This window comes from Sarcophilus harrisii, chromosome 2, assembly GCF_902635505.1.
Source record: "Sarcophilus harrisii chromosome 2, mSarHar1.11, whole genome shotgun sequence".
NCBI classification, from domain to species: domain Eukaryota; kingdom Metazoa; phylum Chordata; class Mammalia; order Dasyuromorphia; family Dasyuridae; genus Sarcophilus; species Sarcophilus harrisii.
The window spans coordinates 580,703,748-580,728,296 of record NC_045427.1 but is presented as its reverse complement, the minus strand read 5'-3'; the positions used below and the strand labels follow the sequence as shown (position 1 = coordinate 580,728,296).

At 35.0% G+C, this 24,549-nt stretch overlaps 1 protein-coding gene across 4 annotated transcripts in view; it reads right to left on the bottom strand.

The window, feature by feature from the left end:
* The window catches only part of LOC100930384 (deleted in malignant brain tumors 1 protein-like), a 58,755-nt gene extending 35,224 nt beyond the window's left edge, over nt 1-23,531 (bottom strand). For 2 of the 4 annotated variants that reach the window (XM_031955992.1, XM_031955993.1), the window contains exons 1-4: nt 23,435-23,527; nt 22,141-22,167; nt 9,822-10,139; nt 9,572-9,575 (exon numbers count right to left, since the gene is read on the bottom strand). In XM_031955992.1, the coding sequence (XP_031811852.1) occupies nt 9,572-9,575; nt 9,822-10,139; nt 22,141-22,167; nt 23,435-23,492 (407 nt within the window). In that variant the 5' untranslated portion in view covers nt 23,493-23,527. Of the gene's footprint in view, nt 1-9,571; nt 9,576-9,821; nt 10,140-22,140; nt 22,168-23,434 lie in introns of all 4 variants that reach the window. The other 2 variants (XM_031955995.1, XM_031955994.1) reach the window with 2 other exon arrangements.
* Between the last annotated feature and the right edge of the window lie 1,018 nt (nt 23,532-24,549).

Here is a 24,549-nt window from a genome sequence, read left to right as displayed (position 1 = left end):
AGAAAAAAAACGGGACAAATGGGTAGGGAAAGATTGTTTAACTTCTAGAAAATGATGGGGAAATTTTCAATTAATAATGTTAACATCTGAAAGTTTCTTTTAACCAGCCTATTTCTCTCTTCTAAAATATTCTTGATGTGACACTCACAACAAGAATAAGCTTGAGTACAGTTTCAAACCAGTAGGCAATTACCTTTTTCTAAAAATGAGGAATAATTAGAAAGTAGAGAGTTTCCCGAGGATTCCTTGTGCCACACACAATTTGTATAGGCAATGTCATTTTCAAGACAAAAAGGGCATGAATGCCAGGTTCAGATACAAGGAATGAATTGAGGAACTGAAAAAGGTTCATTAGATAAAACCATAGTCACTTTCATACAAAACCAAATCTTAAATATCATTTAAAATGAAATAGATTGTATTAAAAAATCTGGTGTTTCTGTGGAATCAAAAAAAGATTTTTCAAGACAAATGGTCAGCCCAGGCCCTTTTTTTTTCTTCTTTTTTTTTTTTTTTTTTTGATGATAAAACATAGTTTTGAGACCCTGAGGTTTGGAAATGGGACATTCAAAAGAATCTCCTCAGACATAGATTTGAACGGAAATCTTTCAAATTGAGAAGATTTCATCAGAAATTATGGATTCAGAAATAAAAGCCGCCGAATTATTCACGATAGCCGTGGAAAAGTCCAGACCTATCTCTCCTCAAAGGCACCCTTCTATTCTCCTGTCTTTGAATGTTTCTTCCATGATGGTTTCAGGAACCACCTTTTGTGACATCTTCCCATCCCTTAGCCTTAATCTTGTGCCTCACTGACCTTGTTTTAATTTGTCTTTAATAATCGCCCCAAAACTGCACATTTTAGGGGACAAGAAAGATTTTATATGAATCTGCCTGAAGGTTGAAATTTCCCTTATGTGGAATAATTGAATTGCTGGTAATGATGTTCCATCTTGCATCAACTCTTTTCTAAGTTCTCTAGAGATTCACAAAAGGGGACATGAAAGAGCATTACCTTTCCAATGTTGGGCTTGAAAAACCCATATGGAAGCGTGTTGGTCCTAGAAGGAAAAGTTCCAGGTCAATCTCTCCCAGGTTCAGAAGGATTCTCAAATAACTGCAATTTTTTGCCGAAAACGGAGGTGTACTATATTATGTAGTTATTTAACAACACCACGATCAATTTTTTTTTAAAAGAGGTGGAAAGATTGGTTTGAAGTGAAGGCATTTCTTGAACAAATTAAAATCCGCAAGATTCGTAATATGTTCTTAGGAATCTGAAAGAGGAAAGAAAAAAAAATAGAACATAAAAGGAAAGGAGGAATAAATTTGGGAAAGGAGGGAAGACAAAAAGGAAAGGGTAACAATAAGGGAAGGAAGAAGAAGAAAGGAGACAAAGGAAGGGATAGAAAAGAAGGGAATGGAAAACAAAAAAGAAAAAAAGAAACTAAACAACAGAATTCCAACATAAAGGGAGGAGAAATTGAAACAGGTAGGAACTGAAATTTATTCATTTTAAATTTGACGTTTAAAATAAGATAGAATAATGCAATTTTAAAAAGAAACTAAAAAGGAGGAAGGTGAAAAGGGAAAAGGGTTAGAAAGAGGGATGGGATAAAGGATGACAATAGAAAAAAGAAATATAGGGTTTGGATTGAAAACTGCAGGGGAACAATTTGATTCATATAATTCATTGAAAAGAGTTGATTGGAAATTTTAAAAATTAGATAGATCGTTATTTATATGAAACATCTTTTGGTATTTGTAAAACTAAGAATCAAAGAAAATTGCTAATTTGAAATAATTGGAGCCAAAACGTAACTTTGACAAAACAGGAAAAACTTACCACCTTGAATGGAAGGATCAAACAGATGAAAGGATTTGAGGATGACTAAAATTAAGTTTTTTAATATGTCTGTCACCTTTTCCATATCACCCAAAAGGAGAAAAGCAATTTCCTATCCTCGGGTTTTCCCAAAAAATATAAAATAAAACAACCCAGACTTACCAACAGTGTGTCTTGAGGTCTTGCAAAAAAAGAAGAGAGAATCAGATATGAACATGTTTCAGAGACAAAAGTCACAGATAGGAACAAGACGTTAACTTTGCTTGCAATGTGTCAGAACATAACACAAATCACAATGATGAACAAATTCCCACAGTCAGGACAAATTTGGGTTAAAAGGACCCTAGCAGCAACCAGGCAGTTTATGATCGGCTACCGCACCAAGCCCCTACTGTTTGTGCACTCTTTCTTTGAAAATTTAAGGGCAGGAAAGGTGATTCATTTCGGAGGTGAAAAACCATGGGTGATCCTTTAAAAAAAATGACCATTTACACAAACGTCCCGTGTCCTGCTGTTCCAACCAATAACAAGGGCCAAATGAGACAAACTCAAGAATTGAGGCAGAACCAGGACCTAAGGCTGAATTTAAAAAATAAAAATAAAATTTTTTGATCTGATCTTGTCACTTTTTTACAATCTTTGATAAACCAACATTTCTCAGGCTCAGGTTTTCATCTTAATAAACCAAGTGGAAACCCTTACCTAATTCCTTATTCTGACATGAAAACCATCCATGAAGGTGTTTCTTTTATCTGAGTGATCAACAACTGGGCAAAAGGCCCCGGGAAAAGGAATAACGATTCAACTTAAAAAGTGTTTTCAAAGACCGCCTGCTACCTGAACACAACACACATTTTTCCCCAAAGATAAAGATTTTTGAATCCACAGGATTTCATAGTCCTAATTTAAAAAGAATATTCCCTAATTGAAAAAAAGAAATTGGATTCCAAATATTTAAAAAAGCCCTTCAGATTTCTTTTAAATTTTCTGGAAAATCGAAGGGGAAGGGAAAGATGGGAGAATGATAAAAAAAGAAATATTAAAGTTATCCACTTCTGGCCTCTTCCACTGATAAAGAAACTGATAGTCGAAGATTCGTAAGTGGAAAAAGCAAAGGGATAGGCAAAATTTTGCAGTTCTCTGGCATAAAATTACTCAATTTCTCCGAATTCTCCTTTTCCTCAACAAACTACTTAAATGTTATCACTCACTGGGAAAGAATATGAAATGCTCTTGGAAAACAAACGAGTTCTTCCTTAGTGCCAAGTCCCTGATCCCGGATCCCCAACCCATGAAACTTGTGGACACTGGGCGAAGAACCTCAAGCCTAGGAAAGGAGTTGCCAGGGAAATTGTTCTCCTGAAAGATGCTTGAAAAAAGGGACAGTTGCTTCTCAAGAGGCAAACCTAAAGGGATGACACGGCATCCCACTGTGCTGAAGGGGGGAGCCATCCATTTGGCGGAAGTTCCATAGGTTTGTTCCCAGAACACCGGCCCGCCATCCGGGAAATTTTCCAGTGCCTTGACCAAATTGGGCATATCCGGGCCACAACCAGCCCAGCCCCCACGACATTCGCCTAAATCCTTGTCACCAAACGGTGCCCCAGGATCCTTGAAGAGCCTTCAACCCCCCACATCTGTTCCTCCATTCCCACCTCAAGGACAGACCAGAATCTGACGAAAGAAGCAAAAGCATTGCCATTTAGTTTTTTTCAGGTGCAAAGTCTTTGGAACCAGGATTTTCAAAACCGTTGTTCGATGGGGGGAAAAATCCTTTAGTGTCTTCAAACCCAAAAGTTCAAGAAAGGGCACCGAAGGAAGAGGATCCTTTTAGCAAGTATTTCACCCTTTGTGGAGCTGGAATACTATTTCCTGTTAAAAAAATTTAGATAACCAACCTTAAAACTTTTATTTTTTTCCTTTTAACATCTGGGGAGCTAGACTTGATTTTCTTTCTAATATTTTTTAGATCTAATTTCCCACATTGCATTAAGTGACCACAACACTTTATTTCCATCCGATCCAATGATTTTCTTATGGCCATCTTTTGGATCACCCAAAACAATTCAGGACATGACTGGTGGAATAAAAACCCTATCTGCTGAGGCTACAAAATTAGAAGGGAGAAAATGAAGGGAAGAAAGAAAAAGAAGAATGGACCACTTTCTAGCTATGTGACTCTGGACAAATCACTTAACCACAATTGTTCAGAAAAAAAAAAAAAAAGAAGAAAGAATGGAATGGAAATGGATAGAAAAGGTAAAAGGAAGGAGAGGAAAGAAGAATGAACATAAAAGAGAATAATGAGGGAAAAAGAAAAATAGAATAAACCTTCCTTACTTCAAAATGTGGGAAATTTTAAAAAATTTTACCATTGAAATTATTTGAACCCTTATTTAAAACCAAAAAATCTTGATTTGGCCTAATAAAAAAGTTCATTAAAATTAGAAAAAGACCTTCTTCAAAATGAGGAAACTAAAAGAAAAGATTTTCGGGACCTTTCCCAAATTTGTCAGATTTTTTACAGGGAAATGATACGTAATGACACCTCTGAGAACAAAGGAACTTTGGGAAGAAAAGGGAATCAACAGGAATCACTTTTTTGAAAAATAAGGGTTTTAAACAGAGGTTTTACCTTGGGAAAAGGGAAATACTTATTGACAAAAAACCTTTTCTGATAAAAATAAAAAGGATTCTTTCAAACAGATGGTCAATCAAGGCCCCCTTTTTTTTTGTTTTGATGTTTGTTTTGAGTCCTCAGGTTGTGTGAACCCAAAAATTAGGTTTCCTCGTTTATGAAATTTTTGTTTATATATAGTTTCCATAAATCCAATAGGACAAGAAACCCTTAATATAACCACCCTCTTCCCGGGAATTTCCCTTCAATTTCTTGTTTTGGTTTTGATTCCTAGGTTTGTCAAAAATTTTGTACATCTTCCCAATCCCTTCAGCCTTAATTTCCCCTTTAGTTGTTTAGACATATAAATGAGTCCTAGTAAAGAACATTTAGGGGACAAGGTTTCTTTTAATAACTGCATTTCTTTATTGAAATCTGGCAAATTTCCCAAAAGATTTGGACAAACCAAATGATTTCAATTTTATTTTCAAGCCCGAGATTAAAAAAGGACAATAAAACATTTTCCTTAAAAAAAAACCAGTAGTAAAGTTTTGGTCCTAGGAAAAGTAAAAAATCAACCATAGGAAGAAATTTTAAATAAGAAAAAAGGAAAAAAGGAGGGTTGCCAATTAAGAAGAAGAAAAAAGAGCAAGATTTTTAAAAAAGAGGATGAAAAAGAAAATAAAGAAGGAACCACCTTTAAACTAAAAAAAATTGAAATTCAGGAACTGAAAAGAAGAAAAAATTTAAAAGGGAAAGAGAAAAAAATGGGAAAAGGGAGGAAAAGGAGTAAAAAGGAAGAAGGAAAAAAAAGGGGAAGAAAAGAAGGAAAGGAAAAAAAAAAGTAAAGAAACGAAAGAAATCAAAACAAGGACATTTACCAAAAATAAAAAATTTCGGTAAAGAAATGGTTTTAATTTTAATAAAAAATAAAAAAAATTCAAAAAAATCAAAAAAAATTTTAAAAAACAAAGGAATGGGAAATAAACAGAAAAACAAAGAAAAAATAAAATTTTAATTGGTCCTTATTCAATACCAAAAAGGGAGAAGCCAAAAAAAGGGGTTTTTAAGAAACCAATGGAAAGGTAAAACAAAAGTAAAAGTTTTGGCCTTGGGGGCAAAAACTTTAAACAAAACAAAAAACGGGATTTTCCCTGCGGGGAAAATCTGATAAAAATTTGCCCAAAAATTTTTAAAAACTGGAAACCCACCCATAAGGAAAGTTTTCCAGGGTTTTCCCCCTTGGGTGAAAGGGTTTCAAAGGGTGCTTTAGGAATCCAAAAAAAAGGGAAACCCAAAATAATTTAAACACCAGGGTCCAAAACTGCTGTTTCAGCCAAACTAAACATCAGCCCCGGGCCAAATTTCTTTTGGACACCCAGGGAGCCGACTTTTGCACCCTGGGATGGGAAATTTAAAAAAGAGGGCAAAAAAGGGAACAAGGAGGGGGGCTGATCCTGAAAAAGGGGTTTTAAAAAAACCCCCAAGTGGGGACCCCCAAAAAACGGGTTTTGGAAAAAACCCCATTTTTCCCAAAATCTTTGGAAGACCCAAAAAAAAATTTTAAAAAAAAGGGGAAATTTTGATTTTAATTTTTAAAAATTTAAAAAAAAAAAATTGGAATAAAGGAAAGAAAAAAAGAAGAAAAAAAAAAAGGAAAACGAAAAAGGGGGGAAAAAAAAGGGGGAAAATGGGAAGAAAAGGGTTTAAAAAGAGGGGAAAAAAAAAAAAATTTTACCCCCCCCCTTTTTTTTTTTTTTTGGGGAAAAAAAAAGGGAAAGAAAAATAAAACCAAAAAAATATTAGGAAAGGAAGTGACTTTCAATAAAAATTTTAAAATAATTTCAGAATATAATCCTTGAATCTGAGCAAATTAGGAAATTAAAATTTTCTTTTAGGATCCCTCTTCCTTTTCCCCTTTTTTAGAATTTTACCCAACAAGAATTTTGGGTCTTATCTTTTTTGGTTTAAAAGAAAATTTTTTGAAAGGGGTTGGAAAAAATTTTACCCTTTTTTTTTTTTTTAAATTAAAAAGTTCCCGGGTTTAAATAAATAAAAGTCCGAGAATTTCCGGGAAATTTTCTTTTTAAAAAAAACAATAGAAATTAAGTTTTTTGGGTTGGCCCCCAATTTAAAAGCGGGGTTTAAAAAGTTTCCAGGGGAAAGGTTTCAAAAAAAAAAAAAAGGATTTTATTATTTAAAATAAAAAAAGTAACAATTTTAAAAAAACCTTTTAAAAAAAAAAAAAAATAATTTTTGCCCAAAAAAGGGATTCAAAACGGGAAAAGGGGAAAAAAAAAATTGAAAAAAAAGAAAATTTGGGAAAAAGGGCCAAAAAAATTTTTTTTTTTTTTTTTTTTGGGGGGGGGGGATAAAAAAAGGGGAAAAACCCCAAGAAAAGGAAAAAAGGGAAAATCAAAAGGCCCAAATTTTTTTTTTTTCCTAAGAAATTTTTTGGAAGATTAAAAATGGGAAAATTTAAAATAAAATGAATAGGGGGAAAAAGGAAATTTTTAAAAATTTAATAGAAATTTTAAAAATTTGGGTTTTAAAACCATCTTTTTGAAAATTCATTTAGAATTTGTTTTAAAAGCTTTTTAATTTTGCTTTTTAAGCACTTCCCCAAAAAATTTCCCCAAAAAGGGCAAAAAAAGGTTTTCTTTTGGGAAAACCCGTAGAACATTTAACCCCTAAAATTGGTTTCTTTTTTTTTTTTTCATTATAAAAAAACCCCAATTTCCAAAATTCAAAAGGTTTTAAAAAAAACTGTTTAAAGTTGGGGAAAAAAAACCCAGTGGGGCCTTTGGGCTAATAAATTCCCAAAAGGGAAATTAACATTTCGCCAAAGAAAAAACAGGGGTTCTTTTTTAAAGGAAAAAAAATTAAACAAATTCATACCATTTTTTTTTTAAAAAGAGGGTATTCTCTGAAAGTGACTGCATATTTTCTTATTAGCTACCATAAATATTGGCATGGGAAGCATTTTGTTATGTAATCATTTAGAACAATATCATGTTGTCACATTCTGTGTCACATTTTAGAATGAGAAGACTGTACAGGATGCAAATAAGCTGCAATTGGAGCCATTGCTTTAACAAATAGAAAATCATGTAGGGTTCAGTAATACATTCTTAGAAACAGGAAAGGAGGAGATCAAAAGAAAGAAATGGAAAGGGGATATGAGGAAGAAATAATAGGGTAAGGGATGGTATATCAAGGGAAGCAAAAGGACGGAAACGAGAAAGAAGAAAAGGGATACAAAAAGAGGTAAATGGAAAGCAAGGCAAAGCAAAGCAAATAAAAGAAATAAAAAAGAATCTGGTATTGCAAACATAAGAAAGAAGAAATTGTGAATAGCAAGTAGAAACTATAGTGATTATTCAATTATGTCAAGATCATAGCTTCAAAAATAAAACAGTGGAAGTAATGCAATGTTTAAAAATGAAAGCCTAAAAGAGGAAGGAGAGGAGGAAAGTAAAAAAAAAAGATCTGAAGGGAAATTGAAAAGAGATAAGTCAATAGAAGATAACAATAGAGAAAAGAAATAATGGCATGGATTTAAAACTTCAGGAGATAGATTATTCTTGATTCACATAATTTCCTAGAAAAAACAAGTCTCCATTGCTTAAAAATTTTAAAATAAAGTATAGACATAATCAGTATTTATATGTAACTTTTATTTGGTAGTATTTGTAAAACTAAAAGAATCAAAAGAAAAAAATTGCTAATTTGAAATAATTGGAGCCAAATGGAACTTTGACAAACCAGGACAAAAACTGGTATACATCAAAGAACCCAGGAAGGATCCGTCAGATGAAAGAAGTATATGGGGGCTACAACTAAAATAAAGGTTCTTAACATATGTCTGCTCATCTCTCACATATCACCATAGAAGAGAAAAGCACCATTTCCTATCTTGGGATTTTCCCATATAGAAACTCATGATATTGAATAAGAAAGAACTATGGACTTACCTATAGAGGATGTTCTTGACATACTGACAGCTACAAGAGAAAGAGGAGCAAATCAGATATGGACATGTTTCACAGATAGGAATAAGATGTTAACATTCCCTGCAAATAGCCATGAATATAGCACAAATCACAATGATGAACAAGTTCACACAGTCAGGCATAGAATTTGAGATTTAGAAGGACCACTAACAGCAATCTAAGGCAGTTTATGATCAAGTTTATGATCTTGTTACAGCACATCTCCCTAATGGTTGTGCACTCTCCTTGAAGAATTCAAGTAGATAAAGGAAAGCTGAAGAAAGATGATTCATTTCAAGGGAGGTCAACAAACTAGGTGTGATGCTTTTGGGGCAAAGTAAATTGACCAGTATTAACCACACAACTATCAATAGTGTCACTGTTGAATCCTAAACAGTTATCACAAAGTGAAACTCAATAAGAATCAAAGAGAAGTCAAGAACCGATATCTAAGAGTTCTTTTGTACTACATGATCTTTGACAAATCCCTTAACATTTTTCAGGCTCAGGTTGTTCATCTTTAATAAACTCAAGTGGGGAATTATAATTCTAGCTCTCACCTTCCTTGACTCTGACATCAAGAAAAAGTGCCATACATGAAGTATGTTTATGTTTATCTGAATGATCAGAACATTACTGGGCTTGATAATTGTGCCACTGGGGAAAAGGACCATAACTGACTGCTTCAACTTAAATTGAAAAGATGTTTTCTGAAAGACTAGTCTCTGCTACCTACAGAGCACAAATACATTTTCTCCACCATTTTTGTTATGTACACAGCATTTCACCTATTCCTAATTTAAAAGAATATTCCCTCATTTGAAAAATTCAATTCATAATATTTAGAGAAAAACCTGCCATCTATGATTTCTTTTAAATTTTCTGGAAAATACAGAGCGGAATGAATAGCAAGATGAGAGAATAATAAATGTAGAGCTAGAAGATATATTCAAAGTTATCCACTTCTGGCTTCTTCCCTTTACCTATAAGGAAACTGATACCTAGAATGACTAATTAAGTAGCAAAAGTCAGTGAGAGACAGTCAAAATTTTAATGCAATTCTCTGGTTCTAAAATTACTCCTTTTTCTCTAGGGTTCTCCTTTTCCTCAACAAACACTGCTTCCATGTGTTATTAGCATCACTGGTGAAAAGAAGAATGAGTTGCTCTTGGAAAAACAAACTGAGTTCAATACTTAACTACAGCACTCCCTGACTCCCAGTACTTCCCAACTGTATGAAACTTGTGGACATTTCTGGGCAAGAAGAAACTGAACATGCTGAGGACAAGAAGAATATCAACCAGGAAGAAACTCTTTCCCTGACAAGATTCACTCTAGGAAAGAAGGAGTAGCTGCTTTCCAATACCTGAGCAGATGACACTGGCATCCTGACTGTGCTGACAGTTGTGGGAGAGCGAGTGCTTACGGGAACAGTTCCACAGGTAGGGCTCAGACCCAGAACACCACACATGATCCAAGACAATTCTTCCAGTGCCCTGACCAAATCGGGCATTTCCCGGAGCTGACACAGCATAGCCACAGCCCAGCTGCCTGCACACGACATTGGCGTCACTCAAATCCCAGCTGTCATCACAAACGGTGCCCCAGGATCCTTGGTAGAGCACTTCAACTCTGCCCTGACATCTGTCTCCTCCATTCACCAGCCTCAAGGACAGACCAGAATCTGAAAGCAAAGAAAGCAAAGCAAAGAAAGAAGCAAAAGCATCGTCATTTCAGTGGGCTTCTTCAGGTGCAAAGTCTTTGGATGTTCAGGGACTTTGCAAAATCTCCAAAGGAGTTGGGATGGCTGAAGTGGGAAATCTGCTTTAGTCATGTCTTCAGGCCAGAATAGTACACTGAGAAGGGCATCAGGGACTCAGGAGGTAAGAATGATCTCACCCTTAGCAAGTATTCCATCTCTTTATAGGATTTGGGATGTTATATATTCTCCACGTCTGGAAGGTCCACAGAATATGATAAGCCAAATTTAAAACTTCCTTACTTATTTCATCTTTGATATTTGAGAATCTGACTGTGATTTTGATTTACAAACTCTTCTAAGGGCTACTCTGCCCATATATTACTTTAGTGTCACCATAAATTCTTTCAAAGAGACACTAAAAGAGTCATTTCTCCAAAAGTTTGCTTTTTCATTATTTTCACATCCATTTAGAGAAATAACTAACAGATATGGGTATATGAATACATGTAAATATTTGTTTGTGCATTTATATTAGTATATATTATTGTGTGTTTGCGTATATGTATATATTTTTAGAATAGAGAGAGGAAGATGAAAGAAGAAAGAAAATATTAAAGAAAAAGAAGGAAAGTATAAAGGAAAGAGAAATGGAAAGAACAAAATAAGGAAAAAGAAAAGGATAAATGAAGGCATGGAAGAAAGAAATGGAGGAGAAAATCAAGAGAAATAATATTGATAAGAAATTTTGTTCTCCATAAAATTTTGGGAAAAGTTTCTGTGAAAATGTATTTCACATCTGAAAGGTAAAACCGTTTCTCCCACAAAAGTTAGTATTGAGCTTTTGATATCCAGAATAATTCCTCTGTATGATTTCAAACCAGATGTCATTTACTGCTTCCAGGAAAAATGAGGATTTGCAAAGTAGGAAAATTGAACTGAAATTATTTGTTCCATCCTCAGTTGACTTGGGCAGGGACATCTATTTAAAACAATTCATGCTCATGTGTATGTCAGATTCTAAGACAGAGCACAGGGACTGACACTGAGGTATTAGAACAAGTCATAATTTGTCACTTTCTGACGGTAATTTTCTGAACCCCAAAACTTAATCTTTTGTTGGTGATTTATGAGGTATATTGGACCATGTAAATACTATTGTATTTAACATTTTGAAGTCCATGTGAATCTCCTACATTCTGATGTGGATATCTAATTTTCTCACAGGAAATTTTAAAAATATATATGTTATTTCTGAACCATCCTTCTACCTATTCTGTTGTGTTTACGGATTACTGATTCCCAACTCTAATCATTATTTTAGCTTCTTTCTGCCCCCAAAATGCCCCACAAAAAAAGAGGTCTACACTTTCACTTTTGAGTCAACAGGTGATCAAGGTCATTCTTTTCAATAGTCAAAGTGAGAATAATTTTGTCAGAGAAAAATGCCAATTTTCTTTTTTTAAAAAAAAATCCAGATCCAGGTAGGTCAACCTTAAGAGACCTTGCTTTGGGAGTCTCTTATTTTAGCAAAATATTCTCAGAAATATGGGCCATCAATATTTTTCAGTAAGAGCAAATTTTGAAAATCATATTGTAAATATCTTATTTATATGATTTAGATATATAGGTTTATACTTAGTAATAAAATGATTAAAATTTTTTAAAGTATTTCACATATAATATCACATTTGATTCTCATAGCAACCCTTTGGGGTTGATATTCTTATTATCCCCATTTTAAAAATGAAAAAACTGAGACCCAAAAAATTAAACAACTTGACTTGGATCACATATACAAAAAAGACATCAATACTCTCACTTTTAAGTCAACAAATATAGATCACCTCAGAGAAGATGATCAGCCACAGACTCCTATTTTGTTTGATAATGAAACAATAGATGTGAGACCCTAGGCTTTAGAATTTTTACATTCAGAAGTAATGATTTCTGTGCTTGTAGATTTGCTATTAAAATTATCTTAATATGAAATAATTTTACCTAAGAAATTAGGAAGTGTATATAACTAGCTGATCTTTGAACTTGAAATTATATCTGATATCTTTACATGCATTTTCAGGAGATATCTGTAATGTTCTTCTCTAAAATATAATGTTCTCTGGGAGCAGGTTTCTTGGGGGGTTTCTGGGAGCAGGCTTTCAGTTCAGAGTAATAATCACCTCAAATGCAGCCAGGAGTTAAAGTCCAAATCCTTTATTGTCTCCTTTAGAATAACCTGGTTAGCTTTCTCAGAGGCCTATCTCTCCTTGGTTCCAAGAGCTCTTGCCACTAGTCCTTAGTCTCTTCTAGCTAGCTCCCTCTGAATCCAAAGCCTCCAGCCAGCACAAAGATTGAAAATGGAACGAATCTGACTCCACCTCTGAGAGTGGGCTTGTGGGCTTCTGACTTGTGAATCTCCTGACTGAATCCTGACTTGTGATTCGCAAAGTGCATCCTGGTTGAGGCTCCTAGCTTATATATGCTCTCTTAGAGGTCTGAAAGGTATGAACTCTAATAAGTACTAAGTTTATTAGTAAACTAGAGAACTATTAAATACCATGCTAAATTAGATAATTATTGTCTCTATAAATTCCAGTGACTTAGCACCTTGTAAGAATCATAACAGGTATCCTTTCTGTTCAGAATGTATTCCATCTTCATCTATCTCAGTCTTCCAGAATGCCTGACTTTAATTAGGGATTACCTTAGGTATCACCACCATCTTGAAGTCTTCCCTCAATATCATACATCCTCTTTACTACTAATAGAATACTTTACCTTTTATTATACTCATGTACATATATACATCATAAAACCTCCTAATAAACTGCAAATTTGGGGGGACAGGAATGGATCTATTTTTATATTCACAGCTCCAGTGACTAGCACATACCTTGAACATTTTATTCACTTAATAAATGTATGGGAAATAAATTGTAATAATATTAAAAATGTTCACATCTTTATATCAACTTTTTTCTTCCTAGAACTCATTATAGATTCACAAAAAGGGAATTTATGGATAGCAAGCATTACCTATTCCATATCTTATTGTGCTAAAAGGTGACTCAGTAGTTGGAAAGTCTGTTGTTTCTAAAAAAAAAGTTTGAAATCAATTTCATCTCTGGATTGAATGATATCTCCTCAAAAAGGATTGCTCATTTCCTTACTAAGTATGACTCATCATACTGTCATATTCTTTGTGTATATTTTCAAAATGAGAGGACTGGATAAGTTCCAAATAATTGGGAATTAAAGACATTCCTTCAAAAAGCTGAAATCATGTAAGCTTCAGTAATGTGCTTTGGGGAAGAGGAATGGAAGTAAAAGGTAAGTTAGAGAAAGAAAAGGGAAAAGGATGAAAGAATAATGGCAAAAGAGAAAGAAAGAGAAGTGAAGGGGAGAAAAAAAAGCCTGATGTAAATTTAAGAAATAAGGATTGCAAACAGCAGGTAGAAACCACTGCAAATATAAAAAAGATAACAATCATAACATTTGGTGGAAAAGTTGGCATCTTTGATACCTCTGAAATTTCCTAGGAATTACAAAGAAACAAGAGTGACATGATAGGATAATAAATTTTGAACTTGAGGTCATATTAAAAGATATCCAGTCAGGCATCTTCCCTTTACCTATGAGAAAACTGAGGCTCAATGTAACTAAGTAGATTGCAAAGATCATGGGGAGCAGATAAAGGTGCAGTGAATGGAATGCTATGCCTTGAAATGGGAAGATGTGAGTTAAGCTCTCTCTTCAGACATAAACTGTGTAATTCTGGCAAATCACTTAATCTCTATTTGCCTTAGTTTCCTCAATTATGAAATGATCTGGAGAAGGAAATTGCAGACTACTACAGTTTCTCTGCCAAGAAATCCCCCATTGGGGTCCTGAAAAGTTGGAACATGACTGAAAAACAACTAAACAGTAACAACAAAGTTCATAGAAATAAAAAAGAAATTGAGTCAAAGTTTTAATCTGACTCAAAAACTATGACTCTTTCCCAACACTGCTGTTTCCCTCAAGAATCACTTCTTTGAAATGCCATTATCGTGAAGGGAGTGTGTTCCTCTTGAAAAAATAAAGCTAATTCCCCCTCTAAAGTCAGTAGTCTCTGATTCTAAGTACTATCTAGCTCTGAGAAACTTGTGGACATTTCCAGGCACAAGCAAACTCTCAACAAGCTCAGGATAAGAACAATCTCAGCCAGGAAGAAATTGTTTCTCTGACATCATCCATCCCAAAAAAGAAAGAGCAGGCACTTCCCAGAGAGAGACAATATCTTCAGGTGACACTGACATCCTCACTGTGTTATGGGAGAGCCACCCCTTATGGGGACAATTCTACAAGTAGGATTTCAGATGCAGAACACCTCACATCATCCAGGACAATTTTGCCCATTCCCTGGCCAAATCAGGAATTTACTGGAGGAGATAGCAAATCCGCAGCCCAGCTGCTCCATGGCATCATTCAAATCCCAGCTGTCACCACAAACAGTACACCAGGATCCTTGGTACAAAACTTCAATTCAACCTTTCATCTATCTCTTCCATTTACCAGGGACAAGGCTAGAATATAATCTGATGCAAAGAAAGAAGCAACCATTTCAGTAGTCTTCCTCAGTGATTTGTATGCTGAGGCACTTTCCAAAATTTCCAAAGGAATTTGGATTACTGAGGTTGGAAATTATTTTAGTGATGTCTTCTTTTTTATTGAATGTCTTTAATGCAGATGAAAATGGCATCAAGGTCAGCTAATGCACTGATGGTAAATTATTTAACTTTAAAAGGCAATAAGCCAAGATTAAAAAGGAGACTCTTTGTTCACAGATAATTGTGCATTCGATTCTAGTCTCGTCTTAAGTCAGAATAGCTCCATTACAAGTGGACCAGAGACTTAAGAGGCAAGACCTATCCCACTCATAGCAAATATTCCACCTCCTTGTGAGATCTAGGGATGCCATGTATCCTCCCAGTTAGAGAATGAACAGACTATTGATAAACCCAAGCTTGGAACTTCCTGATTTATTTTTGTCTGTTATTTCAGAAGTTGAGTATGATTGTGATTTTCAACACTTCTAAATATAACCCTGTCTAGAAAGCACTTCAAAGCCAACATCTTTGCCATCACAGGCATACTATTTTTTATTCATGGTCCTGCTTTTTTCTACATCTTTCTCAGGAGCAAAATCTTAGAATCTTCAGGTACTTCCCAAAAACATCAAAGGGGTTTGGGTTGAGAAGGTAAATCTACTTTAGTCATATCTTAAGGCCAGAATAGCACAATGAAAAGAGGACTAGAAACTTAGGAGGTAAGAGCTCTCCCAACCTTGGCAAGTATTCCCCCCTCTTTATGAGATCTAAGGATTCCATATGTTCTCCATGGTCCAGAGGCTAATGATCCATAGGTTATTGATAAGCCAAGATTAAAACTTCCTTATTTATTTCATATCAGTTATTTGAAAAACTGATTGTGATTTTGATTTTCAACTCTTCTAAATGCTACTCTGCCCACTTTGGTGCAATATCATCTCCATCAAAAGATATTAACAGAATCATTTCTTCATGGTCCTGTGTTTTAGTCTTTCCATATCAATTTAGCAAAATAGGCAAAAGATATATGTACATACATATATATCTATATCTATCTACACATGTACATGTATGTATACATATATGTATATATCTTCTTAGCCTTCATAAAATTATGGGGAAAGATTCTATGGAAATATACTTAACATCTGAAAGATAATAATTAGTATTGAGCTGTTTACATACAGAATGATTCCTCTGTATGGTTTCAACTCAGATGGTATTTGCTTCCTTTAGGAATAATGAGGATTTGGGAAGCAGGAAAATTGAATGGGAATTACTTATTCCATATTCTGTCTCCTTCTCTAGGGCCTTTGTAAGATGGTTCACACTTAGTCACGTGTATATCAGATTCTAAAACAAAGTATAATGGCTGACATTGAGACACTGGAACAAACAGTAATTTGTAGGTATCCTAATGCTCACTTTCTGAACCCCAAAATCTCAACTGTTGCTCATGGCACATGGGTTATATTAGACCATGTAAATGACATTGTATTTAAACATTTTGAGGTCCTGTAAATCTGTTACATTCTTATGTGGATTTTCACACCTGCAAATAGTGCATTAAGGCATTCATTTTTTGAATGATCTCTCTCCCTAGAGGGGGAAAATGTGTCCCATTGTTCAATATGTCAGAACAGGAATAATTTTTTCAGAAACAAATACCAAGTTCCTTTTTTATAAAATAGTCCAAATCCAACTGGGTCAACCTTAAGAAGCCTTTTGTTGGGAGTTTCCATCTCTACCAAAATATTCTGAGAAATATAGACCATGAATCTTTTTTCAGTATGATTCATTTTAAAAGTAATAATGGAAATATTATATATAGAATAATGGGAACATCATACACACATATTATATATATACATATATATGAGAAATGAATTAAAGTTTTCAAAGTCTTTTGCATACAATTTCACATTTGATCCTCATATTAACCCTTTAATGTTGGTGATCTTATCCCCATTTTTGAAATGAGAAAATGGAGCCCAAGATGTCTCACAAAACATGAGGAATCTTGAGTTTTGTAAGTAACATTGTTTTATTTACAAGAATCTATAGATTCCAATAGATTTTCCCTTATTTCACTGCTGACATTAGAATCCACCTACACATGTGGCTTTGATAAGCAGGGCTCTCATCCCATTTCCACATGGGTACAAAAATTGTTGGAAATAGCATTCTGAAATGACTGCCATGTCTACAAAGATGAAGTGCTTGTGAAGTCTCTTATCTGACTGTCCTAATTTCTTCATAGTCTCTTCCTCAAGGTCTTTGTGAAAAGTGAAATTTAGAAGGTGTTATTAGTTTCTCATCCAAAGGTCAGTCTCTCAGTTTGTAGTGTTCAGAACTAGAAACAAATGTTAGAGACTTTCCCATATTAGGAAAGATCTGCCTACTGAAATACTAGTAGCAATCTTTTTTTAAAAAATGTAACACTTTTTATTTTCAAAACATATGCATAGATATTAGTAATTTAGGAGAACTTGTTTTTAGTGCCTGAGTTTTCATTAAAATATTATTAGAAACGTATGCCATTATCCTAAGTAGAAGTTCTAATATTGACTGTTTGTTTTGTGTATCATTGATATATATGCAGTGATATGTAGATGTAGATGGTAGATACTGGTCTGATCAGCACAGTTGAAGACACTACCTTGACTATAACATTTTAATATCTTTTTGTTCTTCAAGAACATGCTCAGCCAATGTTCACAGAACAAAATAATCAGTACCCTCCTTGTTTATTCAACAAATAAAGATACTTAGTGAACCCATTTCTAAGGGACCGAAATTACTCTAAGTGGAGTTAATACACAAGAGAGACAATAAAAATTTGCTAACAATGGCTATAGTAAAAGGATCATTAAATATACAATCATAGGGATACAAATAACATGAAATTTCAAATCTTAATAAATAGATCTTAAATTGTCCCCATATTGACAGAAACAATCACTCGTCTATATCTGATTTTCTAAAAATCAAAATTAAGTTTAGAACAATGGAGAATGAAGTACCCTCCCGGTTTTCTGAGTTTAGGTCCCACATCTGACACATATTAGCTGTGTGACCTTGATCAAGTTATAGCCTATCCATGCCTGAGGCAACTCCCCAGGACTATGTATAAATTAACTTGCCTTGATAGAGCAGAGATATATCTGCAAATTCTCACCACCAATAAAATTCCATGTAGTCCCTATCTCATCAATAGAAAAAGGAACTTTTTTTTTTTAGTTTTACAGCTGTCATTTTAAAAATCAAAAGTACCAAAGTTAAATCCAATTTAAAAAGTAAGTGAGTGAGTATTAGCATTAACAAAATGCTAGAAAATCCATTTTGTCATTGTCAGGAAGAGGAGTAATTATTGAGCCTAAATTGAAGCCTGACTTCAAGCTCTTGTCATATTCTGAGTTCATCATTTGTAAGTTCATGAATACCATTTCTGAAGGCAGAACCAGTGGGGAAAAACTCTGTTATATTCAGTGGGGAAGCCATAAAGCCAATGAAATAAATCACACTTAACAGCTTTAAAAAAATCTATAGAGGCTGCTGTAAGTGAAATAAAGCTCATTCCAGCCTAAGAATTTCACTGAATCATCTCCTTCAGGAAATGCTACCCATGAAAAGAGAAGAAATTATTTATTTATAGAGAGATACCAACTCAGCAAGACAGCTAGGTGATATAGGGGTCTGAACTCAGGACTCATCTTCCTAAATTCAAATCTGCTCTCAGACACTTACTTGTTGTGTGTGATCTTGACAAGTCACTTTACCCTGTTTGCCTTAGTTCCCTCATCTGTAAAATGAGCTGGAGAAGGAAATGGCAAACTATTCCAGTATCTCAGCCAAGAAAACCCCAGATGGGGTCATGAACAGTTGGACACGACTGAAATAACTGAACCACAAAACAATATTACCTGAGTGAGAACAAACAATGCCAGCATCTTCCCTGTGGCCACATTCATGAACATAGAACCCAGGATGGGAGCAATTGGACAGATGGGACTCTGTCCCAGAACAATTAACATCCAGGAGAATGTTTCCAGCCCCTCCTAGGGCTGATACTGCATAGCTACAATAGAGCTGCCTGCAGACAACACTAGCATCTCTTGTATCCCAGCTATCATAACAAACAGTACTCTAGTATCCTTGGTAAAGAATCTCTATCCAATCTTAACACCCATTCCCTCCATTGACTAGGAAGGAAAACAATTCAGCTTCAACTAGTTTCATTGAATTTAATTTTTTTTAGACCTAAGAGGGAAGACTCTTCATAAGTTAGAACTTGTGAATATGAGATCCCTATTTCTGAATTATTCTCTGAAGTTCTTGTGGTGGTGTGCACCAGCCAATCTCTAACTTTAATGCTCCACTCAGGAGTTCTTCCCACAATCATGTCTGATCAAATAAGAATAATCTACTTTCTTAGGAATCCTTACAGATTATAAAGCATTTTCCTTGGGGGCAACCCTCAGTTAAGAAGAAAAGATACTAGTATCCTGATTTTTAAAGATAAAAAAAAAAATGGGACTGGTAGAGATGACTTGCCCAGTAATTCTAAACTTAAAACTGTGTTCTTAAATCTCAAGTCCAGACCTTTTTATACAAGGCTCAAGATTGAGTCTTTTGATGGAAGAGATAGGTAAAGTGGATCAAAGATTGATAAAGGTTGATTTTCATCTTTAAAACTAATGAGATTTTGGAAGAAGATAGAGTCTTCTTCCTAACTAAAACTAATAATCCAATATGATACCTCAAAATTATTTTTCCTAATGCCTTATCAATTAGGAAAAAATTGTGAGAATCAATTTTATATGGAAAAAATTCAGACTAATTCTGGGCCACAAAAAGAAACCACTTTAGGTGAAAGCTGGTAAAACTTGAGGCTGCTAAGAAAGTCTACCTCTGAGCAAGTGGAACATTAGATTTGTTGATTTGGCTAGGAAAGAGACCTATAGATGTGCATTTCAGAAGGTGAATAGTGTATCCAGGAAAATAATTTCTAGAAGGAAAATGAGAAGGGCAGGGATAGAAAAAGAGACAAAGTTAGAGAGAGAAAAGAGACTGAGAGAAAGAATAAATTAATTCTTCTCTAGGGACTTTTCATCAAATTCAAATATCCTCTCCACAACATGGCTAAGCTTGCTATCTCTTTTGCCACACCAACAAATGTGCCTCTGAAAAGAGATGGGTTCAACCACTGAAGAATCTGAGAGGATGGATCTCTCTACAAAGAGATCCATTCTAAATTCAAATACTGTCAGAATAATGGACTATATTCTATAAGGATCTCCTGAGAAGAGCACAAACAGAACTACTTATTGAATGGAGTTTGGAAAAACTTAGAAGACACTGTAGACTCTATTGGAAGCAAGATTAAAGAATAAGTTAAATTAGTTCCCTTTCCAAGCTTCTAATTAGTCAATAAATCCCTATAAACCTAAAACTAAAGATTTTCCGAAAAGTTATTAGCTTAGTGAATGTTGATCAATTAAGTTCTGTTCTAAATGTCCCAAAATGCCTAATTATAGAAATATGTTAGATCATGCAATTTTGAAAATTATAAGTTGAATTTATTATATGGTTTTTGGAAAAAAAAACAAATTCTATGTAATATTTCTTCTCATCCCCAATTCAATTTCACATGCAATCAATTCTGTTTATATTCATGCAAACATTGATGGTATGGTATGGGATTTTTTGCTGTGGTAATTGCTGTTTTGTTTACTTTGAAGACTAGATCTTATCCTGCCTAAGATAGAAATTCAGTGGCCATTCAAAGGTCCAATACAACCAGTGATTATTTCTCCTTTTGGCAGCCTAGTAGCCCTTTTCCCTCTACTGGTGTCAGATTTAGTTGCAGACACTCAGTTGGTGCTGGCCCATTGCAGTTTAGAACTCCTGAGCTCAAGTGATCCACCAATCCCAGATTCCCCAGGGAGCAAGGATCATAGATTTTAGAGCTAGAAGAGATCTAAGAAATCACTGAGTACAGCCCTCCCCCACAATTTTGGAGATGAGGTAGTTAAGGTTCATTGAGGTTAGGTACATTTTCCATGGTTACACAGCACCCTTTGGAGTCTGGATGATAATATACATCTTCATGAGTTCAAGTGTTCTATCCACTAACCATCCCATGCTGGATAAAGTTATAGGCTTCCAAATTGAAACTATTTCTAGTCATATGAAAAGATGCTCCAAGTCATTATTAATCAGAGAAATGCAAATTAAGACAACTCTAAGATACCACTACACACCTGTCAGATTGGCTAAGATGACAGGAAAAAATAATGATGATTGTTGGAGGGATGTGGGAAAACTGCGACATTGATGCATTGTTGGTGGAGTTGTGAACGAATCCAACCATTTTGGAGAGTAGTTGGGAACTATGCTCAAAAAGTTATCAAACTGTGCATACCCTTTGATCCAGCAGTGTTACTACTGGGCTTATATCCCAAAGAGATTATAAAGAAGGGAAAGGGACCTGTATGTGCACGAATGTTTGTGGCAGCCCTCTTTGTAGTGGCTAGAAAATGGAAAATGAATGGATGCCCATCAGTTGGAGAATGGCTGAATAAATTGTGGTATATTAATATTATGGAATATTATTGTTCTGTAAGAAATGACCAACAGAATGATTTCAGAAAGGCCTGGAGAGACTTACACGAACTGATGCTGAGTGAAATGAGCAGGACCAGGAGATCATTACATACTTCAACAACAATACTATATGATGACCAGTTCTGATGGACCAGGCCATCCTCAGCAACGAGATCAACCAAATCATTTCCAATGGAGCAGTAATGAACTGAACCAGCTACACCCAGAGAAAGAACTCTGGGAGATGACTAAAAACCATTACATTGAACTCCCAATCCCTATATTTATGGCCACCTGCATTTTGATTTCCTTCACAAGCTAATTGTACAATATTTCAGAGTCTGATTCTTTTGTACAGCAAAATAACGGTTTGGTCATGTATACTTATTGTGTAACTAATTTATATTTTAATATATTTAACATCTACTGGTCATCCTGCCATCTGGGGGAGGGGCTGGGGGTAAGAGGTGAAAAATTGGAACAAGAGGTTTGGCAATTGTTAATGCTGTAAAGTTACCCATGCATATAACCTGTAAATAAAAGGCTATTAAATAAAAAAAAATAAAGTTATAGGCTTCCACTCAGACTATTTAAGTTAAGAAAGAAAAATTTGACATTCAAGTTTGGGGAAGGAGAGCTAAGAATTCCTTTTTTTTGGAGAGGATAATTCCCTCTGCTTTATCTTTTGTAAAAAAAAAAAAAAAAAAAGACTTCTACAAAGTCTAATAAAGCAGAAATCCACTTTTGCAATTACCAGTTGTAAATGAAAACACATTTTTAAAAAGACTTACCACTGTCAATAGTTTCTGACAGAGTTCCTGAAATGGAAAAAAAGAAAAAACTTGTAAAATCAATAGTTAGAGCTTTGGGAGAGAGAGGTACTAAAATTCTTCCTAGGCACCCTCCTGGTCTTCTTGTGACAAGATAGCTAAAAACCACATCCTCAGGGTTCTCCAGAATTCATCATTTAAAATGTTATTCTCAAAGCCCATCTCCATCATCCCAGCACAACTACTCTGTAAGAACACAAAAGGATGGAGGGTAAAAAATGTGGATCTATTATAAGAACATCATTATTTGGTCTTAAGTGGGAGGTAGGGAAGCTTGTTTACTTTTAGCATCTTAATACAGTTAATTTGCCAGGTAAAACACAAACCCCAGGGTCTTGTACAAACTTTTCTCTTTAGATAAAGATAACTAAGAATGATCATTTACTTTCGTAAACATACAGGGTTATGAAACACTTGAATCTGACAAAAAATAATTTTTTTAAAAAATATGCACATTTAATGAGAACATGACTAAGCACTTGCTCACTCAACAGTCCTGTGAAAATTGTCTTGGAAAGAATCACAGAACACAGTACTACACGGGCTTGCCTTTGGCTCTGCAAGAATGTAGCTATCCATTCCATGGACACTCAGATTTGGGTGAGAAGCTAGCTCTAGGCCATCTGGCAAAGGATGCAGCAGACAAAAGAGTGCGTTCTCAGTTCCCTTTTGGACTGTCAAACCACTTAACTATATGTGTATTCTAATTAGGAAGCATTTAAAGACAGACAAATCTGCAGGCAGAATTCAAGTTACAAGTCTTTAAGAAACATTGAATCAGCAAAGGAATCTGTCCTGCCCATCTTGTATCATGGAGATTACATTGAATCAAGCATTCTGGATTCTTTCCATTTGAACCACAAATGCAAAAAAGCCTAAGATGAAACATTTTATCCCTCAGCCACATGTCCTATAAACTTATAATGATTATGTTGTTTTTAAGACCAAATAATCTTTCCACGATGATTTAATGAATCCAGTGACATTGGAATTAGTCTGCTATGATTCCAATTGCTTATATTTCTCCAAGAAGGAAAAAAATTACTGTCTTTCACCCAATTCTGCAAAAAAAAACAAAAAAAAAACCATCACTTAGTCAAAGTCTGGTGTGTATAAAACACATTTACTGGCTACCTTCAGCTGTAGCAAATGTTCCTCCTGAAATGAAGCATATAGAACCAGGGTCTAAAACATTAAAACTCATTCAAATAAGACTTTGGAAAAAAATACACAAAACCATAATTAGTAATGGTACCTGCACATAGAAGTTGGAAACAAAATAGCAGTGCCCCCAGGAACATGAAGACGCCCATTTTGCTGGGTCCCTGTCATTCTCAATAAAGACACTTTGAAATTTATATGCTCCAAGGTATGAGGAGGTGTGCTCTCAGTTAGTCTCTTGTGATTGCTGCAATAAATCTATTAAAAGGAAGTAAATTAACTCATAGGCAGGTCACTACTCTGTGAGAACAGAATAGGTGTGTCTGATTGATTGCCCCCTGAAAGATCTGGCAGAACTCCAATTACAAAAGCACTTTGAAATTAATAATATAATTTGCTACTTCCTTCTCTGCCATCCAACAAGAAGACTCCCAAGAGCTCCCTAGGACATAGGGGAACCTACATTTACCAATGGAATCTATGCTCCAAGATAATCCAGACAAACCAGGATGTGGGCTACTCTGCAAATAGTGAAGAGGGAACCTAGGGGGAAAGAATATCTCTGTGATGGTTTGCCCTAATGAACACTTCCTTCATGGCCCCATGAATACTTCTTGCTGACCTTGAGGGTAGCACACGGTGTCCCATTAGCGTGATGGCAAAGAAGAAAGGTTGGCCATACACTATTTAAATGAGAACCCCAAACAGCCCTTATTTTAGATTCAAATGAGTCCCTGTCTTTTGTTCTGGTCCTACCTCCAAATCACTAAGATTTGATCTCAAATCATGCAATCCCTGAGTCCTTCCCAATCAGATTCCCTTTTATGTTGTAGCCACTGGTATTTTACAATGCTTAGACAAGTGCTCCAATACCTTCTATTTGCCATGGAGATCTTAGTATTCCTTTTAGTACCTCCTGCTCTCACCTTCTGGATAAGCACAAAATGTTACAATCAACCAAAAAGATGGAAACTTCCATGAAAAGAACCAACACCCCACTGTCAAATCCAATGGGAAGCTATTTGTTGTCACCCATTTTTGTTCAGGACTTAGCTTTTAGACAATGCTAAGAGATAGTTATCAAAAATCTCTACTCCTAGTGATCTCTAAGCTTCTAGCTTTTCCAAATCTCAAAATTATCAGTATTATGGTTGTTGTTGCTTACAACAATTCCTTGCTGGTAGCAATAATTATGTAATAAATATATTG